Genomic DNA, 18,540 nt, shown 5'->3' on the forward strand with positions numbered 1-18,540 from the left:
TCAGTCATTGAGCCTAGCAGGAAACAAGCACCAGGTCTTACAAAATCGGAAAATAACCACTAATAAGGCTAAAACAACTGCACAGCCACCAGGGAATGACAATCAACCGGCATAATTGTCTACATTGCTGGTTTTCTCTTAAACAGCCACTTTAAACCCTCTGAAAGCTGAGTCTCCCAATAATTGCTGTCTTGCCAGTTCTCAGTGTTTTGGAGGGTTTGTTGGTCAATACTGGGAATGGGAGCCAGTTTGATGGAAGAGTGGTGGATGCACACTCCCTCTCCGGCAATCTTGACTGCAGTGGGGTTTGACATCAACACCTCAAAACGTCCCTTCCATTATTCTGCCACGTCTGCAGTGTTCCAGGTCTTACATATATCCAGCTACTGGGCTCTGAAACGTGGAGAGGGACTTCCGGTTGTGGAAGAATTTGCAACATTGTGCACCTGTGAAGAGAGTCAGGCACCCCCATCACAGAATACAACTATTGTTTAATAGCAAGCTGGCTTTGCTCATCCAAGTTCTCAGCCTCCAGAGTGTTTTCAAGATCTAAAAGGAGGAGGTGACGCCTGTATGTAAGCTCAAAGGGGCTTACGTTAAGTTTAATTTGAGGTGCAACTCTAATTCTGAACAGAGCCAAGGGAAGGGCCTTAACCCAAGTAAATTTGGTCTCCTGGCAAAGTTTGACCAAATGGGTTTTAATAGCCTGGTTCATTCTTTCTGCTTTTCCACTGAATTGGGGTCTCCACACACTGTGAAGACGCCACTTAATCCCCAGCTGTCAGGCTACAAGTTGTGTGAGCTGAGCAGTAAAATGTGTTCCCTAGTCACTCCCGATTGTTTGGGGAAGGGCAGACCTGGGGATGATGTCTTCCAGCAGTCTTTTGGCAGCTTTTCAGTTCTGCATGGGACTGCTTCAACTCAATTTGAAAAGGGATCTACAAACACCAGCAGATACCTGTAATTACCTGGAGCCTGGGGCATCTCAGTGAAGTCTATCTGCCAATCTCCTCTCGGAACATATCCTTGGTACTGGGTCCCCTCTGGCACTGCCGAGAAGGTCTTGAGGTTGTTTTTCTTACAGGTGACACATTGTACAGGTGACACATTGTATAGTAATGTCTCTGATCAAAAAAAGAGCAGCCTGAAAATTCTGGCCGACAAAGTGTCTCTACCAAATCATACCTTGCTTCCCGCCCATAGTGGGTGGCCCCGTGTAGGTGCTTTAAGATGCTGGGACTCCTGCGTTGTGGGATGAATAGCCCCCATGCCTTGTGCAGAACCACTTATCTGTCTCTTTTTTTTTTCTGGAGCTGCCACTGATCAGCCACATAAAAGTCTTTTTCACTGTAATCAGGGTCTTCTGTGGCTTGTGGCAAGCTGGGGTTTGGAAAGAGGGCAGCAACTACCACTGGGGTCATTGCTCTTGCCGCTGCTTGGGGAGAATGTTCATTCGAGGACCTCAGTGTGATTGACAATTGCGTAACCCGCCCTCTCTTGGCCACCCTCTACGAAGCTTCTCCGGTCTATGAAGATCTGTAAGTCAGTGTCCACTACAGGGTGATCCGGGTGGCTGGGATAGACCAGGTACACAGTTTGGACACAGTCATGGTGGATGGGGTCTCTCAGGGGCAGAGTGGGCAGAAGGGTGGCCGGATTTACACCGATAGCATATTGGACCAGCATGTTGGGATTATCAACCAGAGAGGCCTGGTATTGAGTTATTTGACTCTGGGCTAGCTAATGACTCCCCCTGGGTTCCAGTATAGTGAGTACCGATTGAAGGGCATAAACTCGAATAGTTTGGCCTGAGTTAGCTTTTTGGCTGCCATCAGGATCTGTACAGTGGCTGCTACCACTTTAAGTCGTGCCGGCCTCTCATGGGTTACTGAGTCCATCATCTTGGAGAAATAAGCTACCGGTTGCTTTCAGGAGCCCAAATTTTGGGTGAGGACTGAGCGTATAGCTCCAGTATCAACTAAAAATTGGGTAGGTTTTCCCTCCACATTCATTATAACCAGAGGTTTGGGTGGAGGTCCTGACCCTGGTCCACCCTAGTCAGAGTCTTCTTCCAGAGTGAGGACTGGCGTTTGAGTTACTTGTTGCCCACTCTTTTTCTTGGGACACTCTCTTTTCCAGTGGCCCTCTTCTTTACAATATGCACACTGGTTCATTCCCAGTGGGGGCTGGGATAGGGCCCCACTAGGGCCCCTGTGTCTTCTCCTTCTGAGGAGGGGCCTAGCCTGTACTGCTGCTGTTAGCAGAGTAACCTGGCACTTTCTGCCTTTGTCTTCCCTGTTGTTGTAGGCCTTGAATGCGATCTCAACCAATACTCATGGTTACTGCCCCTCCATCTTAATGAAGTTTTTTCCAGTGTCCAGGGCACATTGTCCTGTAAAAACACTATTGACCATCTGAGCATTTGGTGGTCCTCTGGATCCTGCTCAGTATATTCTCTAAAGGCTCTATAAATCCTTTCCAGGGAAGCTGAAAGACCCTCTTCTTTATGCTGTTTAATTTTATGTAACTTATTCCAGTTTAAGAGCCCAGGTACGCCATTTTTAAGACCCACTAAGAGGTAGTTCCAGTAATGGGTAAGCATATGGTACTCCGCCCTGTGTTTGTGATCCCAGCGGGTGTCTCAAAGGGGGAAGGTGTCATCAAATGCATCTCCGGTTGGCTGAGTGTCATGTCAGCTCTGGGCTTCCTCTCAGGCCTTGTCCAGGACCACCCGCCTCTCCTCTGAGGAGAGGAGGGTGCTTAAGAGAGATTGACAGTCTGCCCCTGTGGGATCAAAAGAGTTAAAGATGGTAGTAAACAGTTCATACATTTTTATCAGGTGTTCATGATATCCCACGGCTTAATTCTTCCGGTTAGTCAGGTCCACTTTACTAATGGCAAATTGAACCCAAACTAGGCCCCATCTGCCACTGGAGTTTGGTGGAGGGGCTACTGGCCTGAGGCTGGCCCTCCCTGTTGGCTCTGTCCTGGCTCCACTGCGCCCTGGGCAGTATTTGTCCCTTAATAGGATGTCCCTCTTGTATGTGGTGGTGACAGGGGAAGATCTCCAGGACATTTGGATGGCCCTGCTTTCCTGTTTGGTTCTCCACCCTCCCCCACAGGGTCACTGAGAAGGGGGGCAGGAATGTGCTCCCACCCCCTCCCTTTAGCCCTAGCTGTCCCTCCCCTGCTGGCACAGGTCCAGGAGGAGAGCCTCGCACACAGGCCGCTGGGAGACAGGGCAGCAGCTGAGGCAGGAGCGGGAAAAGGAGGGTAAGGTGAGTGGGCCATGGCAGCTCCAAGGGGTTGATATTGTTGTCTGCCACTAGCACTGCCGGCGGCATGGCGGACTTTTCCTTTTGAACACAGATTTTACAAGCTTTCTGAGTTTCCTTATCATTATGTGATAAGGCTTCCACATAGTGTTTTTCATCCCACTTACCGTGTCTTGTGCAATGTAAATCTAGCTGAAGGATGACGTTGCAGCCCAGTGATCTGATACTGACCACTTTTCTTGGTCCCCTAGACAATACTGGGGCCAGGCAGTATCGCATAAGAAAATTGATTTCTTCTTTTTCATAGGATCATAGCCAAATTTGTTCCAATTCTTTAAAATACACCTCAAGGGTGAACACTCCGGAATACTTTTAGTATTACCCACATTCTTACTCCTACACACTCCCATGAAGACAGACAGACAAAGATCATGGGTTCCAGAAAATTATGCTCAGTAAAAAGAAGTCAGTTTCAAAGGATTTCATAGTGTGTAATTCCATTTATGTAACACTTTTGAATTGACAAAAAATATAGAAATAGAGAGTAGATTAGTTGCTGCCAGGGCTTGGGGTGGGGGGATTTCAAGGGGAGTGTGACTGTAAAAGGCAACATGAGGGATTTTGTGACAATGGAAATGTTCTGTATTTGGTGTGTTTTATATTTTGTGTCAACATCCTGACTGAGACATGTACCACAACTTTGCAAGATTTTACTACTGGGAAAACGAAATCAAAGATCTCTATATTATTTTTTATGACTATATATAAATCAACAGTGATGTCAAAATAAAATGTTTAACTAAAAGTAAATTCCATTGTAGGTAACACAGCGAGAATTTTTAATCATAAGTCTGTAGCAGCTTTGGATTTTTTTCTTTAGGGTATTTTATGAATGAGCACTCATCTTTGCTCCTTGTCATTTTTCTGATCAGACATGGTGTTTATTCTCAGGAGAAAGTGAAGAGTGGGAAGACTATCGAGCAGAATCAATAAGCTGGCCACATTTTTGTCTTCTTAATTAGAACTTTGTAGTTTGAATTTCTTTTGCTCTTCACATTACATTCTTTTGTAATGTGAAGAGTTGTGCGATGTTCCATCGATGTGTGTCAGTTATTAAGTCTGTGTCTGTCAGCTCCAAATCTACACTTGTATCAGCTCCTTTGTGAGGCTGGGGCTGGGAGTATGCACATCATTATTTCTGCTTTGCTTGGTGGTTCCTTACTAGTCTTCAGTAACTGCCCCTCCCTACCTCCCCAAAGAAAAAGAAAACCTAACCCATTGACGTCAAGTTGATTCCAACCCGTAGTGACCCTATAGGATAGACTAGAACTACCCAATAGACTTACCTAGGCTGTAATCTTTACCAAAGCAGATTGCCACATCTTTCTGGCATATAGCGCCTGGTGGCTTTGAACTGCCAACGTTTTGCTTATCAGCCACGTGCTTTACCATTGTGCTACCAGGGCTCCTTTTTCACCCACAAGGGGAGATACAGGCAGGTAGGTTGAAGGCTGGTGGTGGTGGTGGACTTGCTTTTCTGTGTTTGCTTCCTGTTTGCTTTATGTTCTTGCGAATATGGCCATAGCAATGCTTATCACCCCAACAGTGACAGTTTATTAGGTCCCAGTAGTTGAATCACATTGAATCAAGATTTCCAACATGCGGTGAGCTGAACCCGAGCATTGTGTTACCTAGATGGCAATGGCATAGCCAGCTGTTGGCCCCTCCTTAGAAGTGGAAAGTCTTTAAGAGTTTCTGCTATGAACCATAAGTTCTAACAATTCCAGTCCTTTTCTTGTGTTCCCACCCCTCTAGTGGTCTGCTTTTTATTTCTTTTTTTGTTCTTCAATATCTAGTTAACAGGTCATTATAATAAATCCTTTCTTTTAAAATAAGTAGAGTGGTTTTCATTTCCTGACTGGAACAAAGCTGCACCTATTTATAAATTCAAGATTAACTCAACATGGTGCACCAAATTGTTCTTTTAATTGTCTCACTGTCTGAAAAGCACCCTATTGACCCTTTGTATTAGTATTGATAGTTGAGAGTCACCCACACCTAAGTGCCATGAGAAACTGAACTGAACAAAAGCTGACCTTACCCTGGAGTCTGAGTTCTTCAGTCCTCCCTAGACATTTTGTTTTTCCCAAATAGCCTCTTGAGATCCCCCTTCACATCCTTGTTCCTCAAGGTGTAGATGAGGGGGCTTAGAGTGGGGGTCACCACAGTATAGAAAAGAATCAGGAATTTCCCTCCTTTCTGGGAAAAACAGCTTTGGGGCTGCATGTAGACTGTGGTGACACTACAGTAGAAGAGGAAGACAACCACCAGGTGGGAAAAGCAGGTGCGGAAGGCCTTGCTTCTTCCCTCTTGGGACTGGACGGCCAGCACTGCCTGGGCAAAGTGGCTGCATGAGACAAGGATGGGCAGTAGCAGCACCATCAGGAAGGTGGCCCAATAACTGATATCTGAAGTTCATTGATGCATGTGTCTCCACAGGCCAGGCGGATCAATGCAGTAACTTCATACATAAAGTCATCCACTTGGTGGTGATGGCAGAAAGGCAGCTTCACTGTGGTGGGGAAATGCACCATGGAGCCAAAAATCCCACTCACCTAGACCAGGAGTGCCAGCTTCTGACACAACTTTGGGTACATAATGACTGCATGGTGCACGGGCCGACACATTGCTACGTAGCAGTCAAAAGCCATGACCAACAGCAGGACACACTCAGCAGTACCCAATCCCAAGAAGATGCAGAGTTGAGCTGCACATCCCAGGCAGCTGATGGTCTTGTCTGGGCCCCAGAGGTTGACCAGCATCTGAATAATGCAGCTGGTTGTGAAGCAAAGATCTAGGAAGGAGAGCTGGGTGAAGAAGAAGTACATGGGGGTGTGGAGATGAGAATCAATATGGGACAAAAGTATGACGGTGATGTTGCCCACTAGCTTGACCATGTAAAAGATGGACACAACCACAAAGAGAATAATTTCCAGCTTGGGGTTATCCGGGAAGCCCAGAAGGATAAAGCCATCTGGAGTGGTGTCCATCCAGACCCTCCTGAAATTGGAAAGAGCAACACCTCAGGGATTAAGCAAGAGCAGTGTTTTTGATTTTGGTAAAATCTTATGTCATATATTACTGCTTTCTCTAACGTTTTATTGACACTCATGTCACATCTGTCTTTTCCTGGATATTCTCACTTATTCATTTCTTTAGACTTCAATCATTTCAGCAAACTCCCAGAAGGTGAGAATGTAGTAGGTGAATGTTCTGAACTAACCTATACTTTTGGTAACAGCATTACTTGAATGTTCAACTCTTTTCTTTAGAATCAAGGCTACTCTTCAGTTTCTGCTTAAGTAACTTTAGGTTAAAATTTGCATTTTTCTAGGTCAATAAAATCAGTACTAGCCCTATATCGAACCTGAAGCATACCCACCTCCTTCCTAATGAGCAGCATTCTTCATCTAATGTTGGTCACTGGACAAGATTTTCATTGATTGGTAATAATGCCACCATAATTTCATAAATTGGAGGTGTTCTTTATGACATTACACTGCTAGGTGCTGTCTATTGGATGCTGTGATAGAGGTTAGTAGCAAACAGCCATTTAGCTGTTCTCTTCCTACATCTGGGAAAGCCTGTTCCAGTTGCTCTTCCACTAGAAATAATTTATGTAATAATAAGCTTGTCTCATTTTTTTTCTCAGCTCTGTGGCATTGACTGTGCTTTTCCCAATAATACATGTCTGTGAGTTTTAAAACCTCTTAGGTTAGTGAAAGATCAAAATTACCTCAGGGACATTTTCTAACTGTACATATAGCCCTAGTGACTTTGGTACTTCCTTTGGTGGACAGTGACCTAACGTGAGAATGTAAATGGTATGAGACCATGCAGATATTAATGTGTGAATGAGCTGGGCTAAAAAATATAATCAGTATCAATTGCTATCAAGTGAATTCTAACTCATGCCAATCCCTTGTGTGACAGGGTAGAACTGTGCTCCATAGGTTTTCAATGGCTGATTTTTCAGAAGTAGATTACCAAGCTTGATGCATCTGGTGGACTTGAACCTCCAACCTTTCAGTTAACAGCCAATTGTATTAACTGTTTGCACCACCCAGGATAAAGACCCCCTATTCTGTTCATTGCAAATTCTTCCACTGTAATCAACCCTGGGTGTAATCAACAAGGGTGTGGTCTATAGACAAATATGTTGCCAAAACCCTGAGGTACTGCCTTTGTGGTTCAAGTAGTTGGTTGTACATCCTCTTGCTAGTCAATTCAGTCTTGATACCCCCCCAAAAAATCCTTGACAGTTCATGGAAAACAGTGGTCAAGGTCTTTATTAAAGGAAGTAGTAGTTAACGGTGGTGAAGGATAGTGAATCCAGGTAAACTCTTGGTCAGAAAAGACACATTTAACAGTGACAACAAAGGGATATATATTAGGTAAGAGGGATGCCTCATCTAGACTTCATATAAATTGTCTGTTTGGGGGGGCCAGGATGTGTTCTGTGTTGGACATTATGGACTTTATGACATGGAGATATAGCATAGGGGAATAATGAAGTCAAGGAAGTTCTCCTCCCGCTCTCATCAATGCTAAGCCCGTATCCAAACTTTCTTTTCTGATGCTGGCAGTGCCCGCTGCCTCTGCCTTTCCACTACTCGCTCGCACTGTATCCCAGGTCCCGTTTCCATCATGCTGTGATGGCACTGCTGGCCCCTGACTTCTCACGTGTCCCCTCCAGCAAACATCCCTTTTTCCTTCCCCTTTTCAGGTCAGAATCTTTTTTTATATCCTGTCTTCCCATATTGTGAATTTAAAATAGTTAGTTGAACTATCATTACTACATACCCCATTTACTGACCAAAAAAATGGAATCATCTCTGGTTAGTCCCCAACTTGTGATGTTTCTTCCAGACATGGAGTCTACTGACATCATTCTCTCCAAATATGTCCACATGCATGTACTCCCACCGGAATGATGGTTCTCCCTTACCTCAATCTCTCACTTGCATCAGTGTTCCATTCCCCCTTCTGGCTGCTCTGATAACCACGTCTTAGTAAAATTAGCTTTACATCAGTTGCTTGAACTAAATGAAAACAAAACCTTGGCTGTTACCTAGCCATTCCATATATTTAAATTTCTCTGCCAAACTGTATTCTAAATACTTGGATTGTGAGCAGTTCGCATTTGTGCGTCTGTGTGTCACACAAGCATACCTTCTGCAATTCTTTAATTGTTAATATTAAATAATTTAAAAAACAAATGCTTCCTGGGATACAGAGTGGGAAAGGGATGACAGCAACTAATGCCCTGGAAATTTTCTGCCTGTTTCATGAACGCTGAGCTGGTGAAATTGATGAGGCCCCTGGCACCCCTTCCTGAATGAAATTAGTTCCCCTCTGAATGTCTTTTGAAAGTGGTTCTTAGTCACCATGGGACCTAACCAGCCTGCTCTGAGTTATTACAGCTAGGGATCTGCAGGTGTCCAGCATGAAGGACTTCCCTCCTGTCTTTCTGAGCTGCTTAAATTAGATACTCTGTTCATAATTGTCAAATGGTAATAGTAGTAGTAGCTTTAGAACCTGCCTAACTTCAGGATGGATAATATGAATCAAAATCAGAATAAGGTAACTTCCTATGAGGTAGAGGTCAGCCATACCTCCACTCTCCAATGTTTTTACCAATTTGGAAACAAGTTGTCCTTCCATGGCACTCTCGGCTTCTCTGTTGGGCTCAATAGTCCATTGCAATGGTCACATAGAACTCATAGACGAGTTATGAGGCTTATTAAGGAACAAGGTACAATTCGAGATCAGGATCAATAGGTTACAATTCAAGATCTAGAGTAGGAAGCATGTAGGCAAAGCTTTCCTTGTTCGATGCAGGACAGCTCTCTCAGCTCCTCTTGGTGCTGCAGACTTCCTCTAGGTCTCCTGAGGACAGGCTCCCCTTTGCCCCATGAGGACAGGCTCCTCTCAGCCCTCTGAGGACTGGCTCCCCTTTGCCCTCTCACGACAGGCATCTCTCAGCCCCTTGAGGACAGCCTCCTCTTGATCGGTTGAGAACAGGCTCTTTTCGGCCCTGCTGTGTGTCTCCAGTGACTCTGCCCCTGGATCCCTTCTGAGCCTCTCGCTGTCTTCAGTATTACAGCCCTTGATCCATGTTACAGCTTTTTTTTTTTTGTTTTAGATGAGATTCCTTGCCTGTTTTCTCTCTGCTTCTTCTCTCTTCTTTCTTCCTTTTGCTTCTTCCTGTTACTTCTCTTCCTACTTCTTTCTGTCTCTAAAACCTCTGTGGGTTTGGCTGCTTGTATACACAACTCCTTGTCAGTTTCAAGTCATGGCCCCTCCCAGCAGGGCCTACACTGACCAATTCCCTCTCAGGTGACCACAGACACTTCATTTGCAGGGTAGGCTCGTTAGCACGATCTATTGTCATGGTGTTCTCAGAAGAAAGTGAAGAGCGAGAAGAATACTGAGCAGAATCAATAGCTGGCCATATTTTTGTCTTTTTCTTAATTAGAACTTTGTCTTTTGAATTTCTGTTGTAGTGTGAAGAGTTGTGTGATGTGTCACACTTGTGAGCCAGGTATTAGGGTGTGTCTCTGAGCTCCAAGCACACACTTTTATCAGCCCTTTTGTGAGGCTGCATTTGGGAGTGTGCACAACATATTTCTTCTTTGCTTGCTGTTTTCTTATTAGTCTTCACCCACAGGGGCGATACAGGCAGGCAGGAAGGAGAGCAAGATGAGGAGGAGAGCTTTTCCTTCCTTGTTTGCTTCCTGTTCTTGTTACTATGAAAAACCAATGCTTTTTCATCGTGTCACTGGCAGTTTAATAAGTAGCAGAAGTTGAATCAAATCCAGTTGACTCAAGATTTCCAACCTGTTGTGAGCAAAATCAGGGCATTTTTCCTGTCAACGACACTGGCATATCTAGCCCATGCCTCCTCCTCAGAAGCAGGAGGTTTAAGAATTTTGCCCCCTCTGTTGCTCCTCTGCATGTGAAGACTGGACGATGAATGAAGACGACTGAAGAGGAATTGATGCCTTTGACTTGTGGTGTTGGAGAAGAATACTTAATATACCACGGACTGCCAAAAGTACAAACAAATCTGTCTTGGAAGAAGTACCGCCAGAATGCTCCCTAGAAGCAAGGATGGCGAGACTGCGTCTTACATACTTTGGACATATTGTCAGGAGGGATCAGTTTCTGGAGAAAGACATCATGCTTGGTAAAGTACAGGGTCAGCGAAAAAGAGGAAGACCCTCAACGAGATGGACTGACACAGCGGCTGCAACACTGGCTTAAGCATAACAACGATTGTGAGGATGGTACACGACTGGGAAGTGTTTTGTTCTGTTGTACACAGGGTCAGTATAAGTCAGAACTGTCTCCATGGCCCCTAATGACAACAACATGTCTCTCCTCTGAGCCATAAGTTTTTTTTTTTTTTTAATTTTACTATCGTTTAGGTGAAAGCTTACAATGAAAATTAGTTTCTCATTCAAAAATTGATATACAAATTGTTTTGTGATATTGGTTGCAATCCCTGCACTGTGTCAGTGATCTCCTTTCCCTTTCCACCCAGGTTTCCCATGTCCATATGCCCAGTTTTCCTTTCCCTTCCCGCCTTCTTATCTTTGCTTTTGGCACGTGTTGCTCTTTTAGTCTCTTATGCTTGGTTGCACTAAGAAGCACGTTCCTCATGTGTGTTATTGTTTGTTTCATAGGCCTGTGTAATCTTTGGCTGAAAGGTGGTCTTTGGGAGTGGCTTCAGTTTTGAATTAGCTGCGTGTCTGGGGCCCATAGTCTCAGGTGTTCCTCCAGCCTTAGACCTGTATGTCTGGCTTTTTGTGTGTGTGTGAATTTGAATTTTGTTCTATATTTTTCTCCAGCTCTGTCCAGAACCCTCTCCTGTGATCCCTGTCAGAGCAGTCAGTGGTGGTAGCTGGGTGCCATCGAGTTCTTCTAGGCTAGGCTAATGGAGGCTGTGGTTGATGTGGTTCTTTAGTCCTTTGGACTAATCTTTTCCAAATTTGTTGGAGTATAGTTTTAGATAGTACTCTGTTATGATCTTTTTTATTTCATTTGTGTCCATTGTAATGTCCCCCATTTCATTTCTTACTTGGGTTATTTGCTTACTCTCCTGTTTGTCTTTTGTCAATTTGGCCAATGGTTTGCTGATCCTTTCAAAAAACCAACTTTTGGTTCTGGCTGCAGAGCTGAGGAGAGAGGCAGGAGGGGGAGTGAAGGCAGGGGCAGAGAGGGCTAGATGGAGGAGGGCAATAGGGTAGGTTAGCACTATGGTTCCTGGCAGTTGGGGCTGCCGGGATGGGGCGATTCTTGCTGCTATTCATAAGGGGTGGGTTGTAGAAGCGTGCTCTCGTGGTCACCAAGTGAGAGAGGTTAGGCTTCTCCTTGAGTTGCAGCCAGCATACGTAGTCTTACTTAGCCCTGAGTGTGTCCACATCATATCTCTATCTGCCATTGAGAATTCTGTGGATGTTCCTTTCTGTGTGCAGGGTTGTTGGCTTTATTCCAAGATGTTCACATTGAGTCACGCCATTTGGCTAAGAACCTCCACTTCATATCTACTTCTTCGTCATTTTCTATCAGTTTCTTCTCAATGGCTTCTGATTTAATCTTTGTCTCTTCATTTAAGGCTCAGAGTTCCGGAACTGATGTCTGTACCTGTTTTACTTGGTTTTTTAGGTTCTGTTGCAGCAAAATGGCTTGGTCCGCCATCTTGGCTCCCTTTTTTCTTTTTTAAAAATTAATTTTGTTATTGTTGTTGAGAATATACACAGCAGAACATACACTAATTCAGCAATTTCTGCATGTACAATTTAGTGACATCGATTACATTCTGTGAGTTGAGCAAACATTGATACCCTCCTTTTCTGAGTTGTTCTTACCACACTAACATAAACTCACTGCCCCCTAAGGTTCCTATCTAATCGTTCAGGTCGTTGTTGGCACTTTGATCCCATAAAGATAGACTTCAGGGAATATTTTTGGTTTATATTTTAAAGATTATCTCTGGATAATAGTTTCAGGGGTTCATCCACCCCCCATGACTCCAGAAAGTCTGGAGTCCATGAGAATTTGAAATTCTGTTCTATATTTTCAAGTTTTTGATAGGATTCTTCTATAGAATCTTTGATTAAAAAGTTTAGTAATGGCAGCTGGGCACCTTCCAGTTCTTCTGTCTCATGGCAAAGGGACTGTGTTCCGGAGGAAATTAGGAGCACATTTCATATTCTTCTCCTATTCCTGATTCCCCTTCTTCCTCTTTTGCTACAAGTGAATAGAGATCAATTGTCATGCATGGGATGGCTGCCTGCAAGCTTTTAAGACTCCAGGCACTACACAGCCAACTAGGAGGTAGAACAGAAGCACTAAACACATTATTAGGCCAATTAGCTGGGGTGTCCTGTGAAACACTAAACCTGCAAACCAGGAGCTAGATCTCATGAGGATTTTAGTTGTACATAAGCAGTCTCAGCAGTTACTTTTTTTTTTTGTATGTGTGTGTCATTGTTGTATATATAGCTAGTACACAATTTTTGCCAATTCAACTTTAAACAGGTGTACAACTTACTGACATCAATTACAGTAACTGGATGTGCAACCTTAGCCTTATTCGATGCTATTTTCCATCACCATTAATCCCTGTTCTTTCTACTTCCCATCCTGGTAGTTGTTGTTATGTGCCGTTGAGTCGGTTCTGACTCATAGCAACCCTATGCATGTAGAACAAAACAGTGCCTGATCCTGCACCATCCTCACAGTCAGTATGTTTAAGCCCATTATCGCAGCCACTTGTCAAACCATCTCATTGAGGCTCTGCCTCTTATTCACTGACCCTCTATTTTACCAAGCATGATGTCCTTCTCCAGGGACTGGTCTGTCCTGATAATATGTCCAAAGGACATGAGATGAAGTCTCGCCATCCTTCCTTCTAAGGATCATTCTGGCTGTACTTTACTCCAGATAGATTTGTTTTTTGTTCTGGGAATCTGTTGTATATTCAATACTCTTTGCCAACACCATCATTCAAAGGTATCATTTTTTCTTTGGTCTTCCTTATTCATTTTCCAGTTTTTGCACGTATATGAGGCAACTGAAAATACCCTGACTTTGGTCAGACACACCTTAGTCCTCAAAGTGACACCTTTGCTTTTTAATACTTTAAAGAGGTCTTTTGCAGCAGATATGCCCAATGTAATATGTCATTTGATTTCTTGACTGCTGCTTCCATGGGTGTTGATTGTGAATCCAAGTAAAATGAAATCCTTGACTTCGAAATTTTCTCTCTTTATCACGATGTTGCTTACTGGTCCAGTTGTGAGAATTTTTGTTTTCTTTATATTGAGGTGCAATCCATACTGAAGACTGTAGTTTTTGATCTCCGTCAGTAAGTGCTTCAAGTTCTCTTTGCTTTCAGCAAGCAAGGTTATGTCAGCTGCATATTGGAGGTTGTTAATGAGTCTTCCTCCAATTCTGATGCCTTTCTTCTTCATATAGTCCAGCTTCTCAGATTATTTGCTCAGCATACAGATTGTAAAAGTATGATGAGCGATATAACCCTTATACCTTGGAATGTCTAGGACATCATTTTCACTTCACCTGATGGTCAGTCAAGTCACTAAGGCCAGCCCTGATTTGAAGGAAGGGGTATTAGTTTTTACTTCTTATTGCAAGGAATAGAAATAAATTTGAGGGTGTCTTTCATCTGACACATCTATTTTGAGGAACACAGTCCTCAACAATCTCAAATGAGTCCTAGTATTAAATCATACCATTATACATAGCTGTATGTATGGATCAACTTTCTTTGCATCAACGTGAAATTGCTTTTATCAACGGGTGTCTTAGACCTATACCATTAAGAACATTTATAATTATAATAATAAAACTCTCTTAGATCTTTCTGTATGTTTGGTAAGGTTGTTCTAAAAGGCTTTGTTATTACACAGTGTCTGCTCTATGGCATCCATGGGAAAATGTCCTATGAGGTCTTGATATCAGGAATATCATTCTTTTACTTTTCTTAGAGAAACTCCTATAATACTGTAATTCCTATTTCCTTTGTGCCTTGACTTTCAGAAAACCTTCCTTCATTTTCCTTTGTCTTAATTTTTACATGTTCAATACATTAATTTTGTATTTGGCTATGTTAATGTTTGGCATATACAAGACAGGGAGACAAAAACAAACAACTTAAGTGTAAATGAATCTAGAAAATGTAAAAAAAAAAATATATATATGGTATTAGTATCACAGCTCTGTTCTACTGAAGTATAGAACTTAGTGCTAGTCTCCATGTTTTCATTTACTGGATGACCTTGGTCAAGTTATTATAACCTTTCTAATGATCAAATTCTTATATAAAACAGGGAAATAATGTATGCAATTATATTGTGGGGTTATTTTTGGATTTCATGAGGTGATGCATCTGCATCTGGGAAATGCTTAACAAATATTAGCTATTTCAGTTACCTTAGACTTGTTATTGAAAGTTTTATTGTCTTTAACTCTTGTTGTACTTATATTTTGTTTTCCCATTTAAAATATAATATTTTTAGGGAGATAAGAAACAATGCTACTTTTATTTGTACCCATGTGTCTTAGTTACCTAGTGCTGCTGTAACACACATACTACAAGTGATGGCTTTAAAAACAGGAATTTATTATCTCACAGTTTTGGAGGCTAGAATTCCCAGTCAGGGCATTGGCTCTAAGGGAGGGTTCTTCCTTGTTGGTAGCCCTTGGAGTTCCTTGGTGTTTCTTGGTATTGCTTGGTATTCCTTGGTGTCTGTCTTCCACTTCTGTGCATCTCTATGTCTATTTTACTTTTTTCGTAAGACACTGCCTAGAAGTGATTAGATTTAGGACCCAACCAACCCTAGTATGACCTAATTAACTTAACAAAAGAAAACTACTTCCAAACAGGGTAATAGTTACAGGTACAGGAATTAAGATTGCACATTTTTTGGAGGGGGGGGGGACACAATTCAATCCATAACACCATGAAACCTAATATAAAAAAACCCTGTTGCAGTCGAGTTTATTCTGAATTATAGCAATCCTATAGGACACGGTAGAGCTACACTATAGGGTTTCCAAGGAGCAGCTGGTAGATTCTTACTGCTGACTTTTTGATTAATAGCCAAGAGCTCTCATCACTGTGCCACCAGGGCTCCAAACCTAGTATAGCCTTGCACATTTCATCCATCTGTGATAGACGTTAGGAGCCTTGGTGACTCAATAAGATCCCTGGTGGTGCAGTGGTCAAAGCATTTGGTTGTTAACCAAAAGGTTGGTGGCTCAAACCCATGAACCACTCTGTCGGAGACAGATGTGGTAGTCTGCTTCTGTAAAGATTTACAGCCTTGGAAACCCTGTGGGACAGTTCTACTCTTTTCTATAGGGTTGCTATGAGTCAGAATTGACTTGAAGGCAGTGGGTTTGGTATTTTTTTTTTTTTTGATGGCTCAATGATTAAGTGCTTGGCTACTAACCAAAAGGTCAGTGGTTTGAACCCCTACCAGTGGCTCCATGGGAGAAAGACCTGGTGACCTTCTGCTGTAAAAATTACAGCATAGGAAACCCTATGGGGCAGTTCTACCCTGTCCTATAGGGTTGGTATGAGTTGGAATTGAGTCAACAGCAACGGATTTTTGCTATGATAGATATGCTTGTAGTTGTTGGTGTTAGGTGCTGTTGAGTTGGTTCTGGCTCAGCTACCTTATGTACAATGGAACAAAACATTGCCTGGTCATGCACCATCCTCACAATTGTTGCTATGGTTGAGCCCATTGTTGCTGACATTCTACCTTACCAAGCATGATGTCCTTTTCAGGGACTGGTCCCTACCAATAACATGTCCAAAATACGGAAGTCTCACCATCCTTGCTTCCAAGGAGCACACTGGCTGTACTTCTTCCAAGACAGACTTGTTTGTTCTTCTAGCATTTCAGGGTATATTCAATATTCATTGCCAACACCATAATTGGAAGGCATCATTTTTTCTTTGGTTTTCCTTATTCACTACCTAGTTTTTGCATGTGTATGAGGAAATTGAAAATACCATGGCTTGGGTCAGGTGCATCTTGGTCCTCAAAGTGACAACTTTGCTTTTTAACACTTTAAAGACATCATTTGCAGCAGGTTTGCCTAGCGCTTGTACTAGTTCCCAATTAATGGGGAAAATTTTTTATAGAAGGAAATTTCAACTACAGGAAAAGACATCATCTAAAGTCAAAGTAAGAAGAAAGCGATACATCACATTCCTGAAAGTTTTTGCAAGTCATAAAATTTATGGAGATTTAAATTTATGGAGAGGAATATATATTCATTTTAAGTAATATGTGGCTCAATTTCATAATATGTATACAGAGGAGTAATAGGGAAAGTAAGAGAGAAGATTTGAAAGAGACAAACAGGAGAAAAAGAAGAAAAATAGGGAGATGAGGAGGGAGAAGGATAAGAAAATTAGAAATTAAGTAATTTGACATATACTTATTAAACTCCAAGTCTGTTTAAACAATTTCTGAAAACATATGGCATCTTAGAAGTAAAGAATTTATTGCAGAGGTGAAATTTTAGGCACTGTGACCACCTAGGAGGTAAAAATATTTTGGATGGGGTTTTTGGGGCTCTCAGATCTCTCAAAAACCTACACTGTTTCATTATTAACTCATTAAGTGAAAGGTGTTTTGAGCATACAATACACCTATTAAATGTACTTCGACAAATGGAAATGGCCACATCTCAGTTCATCTGCAGATCCTCCAGATCCTTTCTAGGAGTCTTCTGAGGGCTCCTTTCACATCCTTATTCCTCAGGGTATAGATGAAGGGATTGAGAGTGGGGGTGACTATGGAATAGAAGAGGGAGATAAACTTGCCCTGCTCTTGGGAGTAGCTGGAAGGTGGTTGCAGATACATGTAAATGGCGGGTACATAGAAGAGGGAGACCACCACCAGGTGGGAAGAATAGGTTCCAAAAGCCTTGTGCTGTCCCTTGGAGGATTGGATCCTGAGCACTGAACGGGCAATGAAGGCATAGGAGAAAAGGATGAGAGCTAGGGGGACTAGCACCAAGAAGGCCACTAGCACAGCCAGTGTAGCATCGTTCATAGTCGTGTCAGCACATCACAGCTTGATCCTGGCTGGTACCTCTCAGAAAAAGTTGTTTAGTACTTGCTGGCCACAGAAAGGCAACTGCACTGTCAAGACCACCTGAACTAGGGAGTTGCAGAAGCCACTGACCCAGGCCACAGCTACAAGCTGCTGGCAGAGAAGGTGGTGCATAATAACAGCATACTGGAGGGGCTCACAGATGGCCACATAATGGTCCAGGGACATCGTGGCTAAGACGATGCACTCAGTGCAGCCCAACCAGTGGAATATAGCATACTGCTCTGTGCAGCCACCATAGCTGATGGTCTCCCTGGAGCTGCCCATGTTGACAGCATCTGTGGGACTGCGGTGGTGGTATAGCAGAGATCCAGGAAGGACAAGTGGCTGAGGAAGATGTACATGGGGCTATGGAGCTGGGCATCTAGCCGGGACACCAAGATGAAGGCAATGTTGCCCAACATGGCCAGAATGTAGGAAACTAGAAGGACCACAGAAAGAGGAAGTTCCAGCCATGGTCTGTCAGAGACACCCAACAGGATGAAGTTCTTAGGGGAATTCCCCAAGAAACTCTGGTTGCCACTTCTCATGCTGATGCATTATCTGGCACCTGTAAAGAATTGAGAACATTGGAATGAAGCAAACCTGAGAGGAGGAATTAATGCTGGTCTTCATTCCTGTGTCCATGTTTTCTTACTAAGGTAAGACCCTGTCTGATCTTCTTTACCTCTGTAGAGACTTGAATGTAGAACAGTCAGACCAAGAGCCAGAACACCTGCAAATATGTCCTTTCTCTACCTTCTACTCTGTGACTTTGAAAATGCTGTTTAGTCTTTCTGAACCACAATTTTTCCATCTGTAAAATGGGGAGAAAATTCCTACTTTAACTACAAAGACTTGGGAAAGATAAAAGACATTTATGTATGTGACAAGAGGAACATTATCATATGGATAACAAGTTTCTTCCAATTTGGTCAAAGCCTGACATAGCTCCCATCATCATCAGGCTGTTTGACTTCTCCCTGAAAACACATGGCAGGAATTGTCCACTTTCTTAGGCTTTCTCTTTTTGCCTTTTTCAGGCAGCCGTGGGAAGAAGGTGG

General features: G+C 43.0%; 1 protein-coding gene and 1 pseudogene across 1 annotated transcript; both read right to left on the bottom strand.

The window, feature by feature from the left end:
* Window positions 1-5,393: 5,393 nt before the first annotated feature.
* LOC135230443 (olfactory receptor 2H1-like) lies at window positions 5,394-6,768 on the bottom strand (annotated as a pseudogene).
* A 9,639-nt stretch (window positions 6,769-16,407) lies between these two features.
* Window positions 16,408-18,218, bottom strand: LOC100658346 (olfactory receptor 2B11). Its single transcript, XM_023540330.2, is given in 2 exon segments — window positions 16,408-17,772; window positions 17,775-18,218. Coding segments are annotated over 2 exon segments (951 nt in total). The 5' UTR covers window positions 18,028-18,218; the 3' UTR covers window positions 16,408-17,074.
* Window positions 18,219-18,540: the final 322 nt, after the last annotated feature.

This window comes from Loxodonta africana, chromosome 2 (assembly GCF_030014295.1).
Source record: "Loxodonta africana isolate mLoxAfr1 chromosome 2, mLoxAfr1.hap2, whole genome shotgun sequence".
Classification (NCBI taxonomy): Eukaryota; Metazoa; Chordata; class Mammalia; order Proboscidea; family Elephantidae; genus Loxodonta; species Loxodonta africana.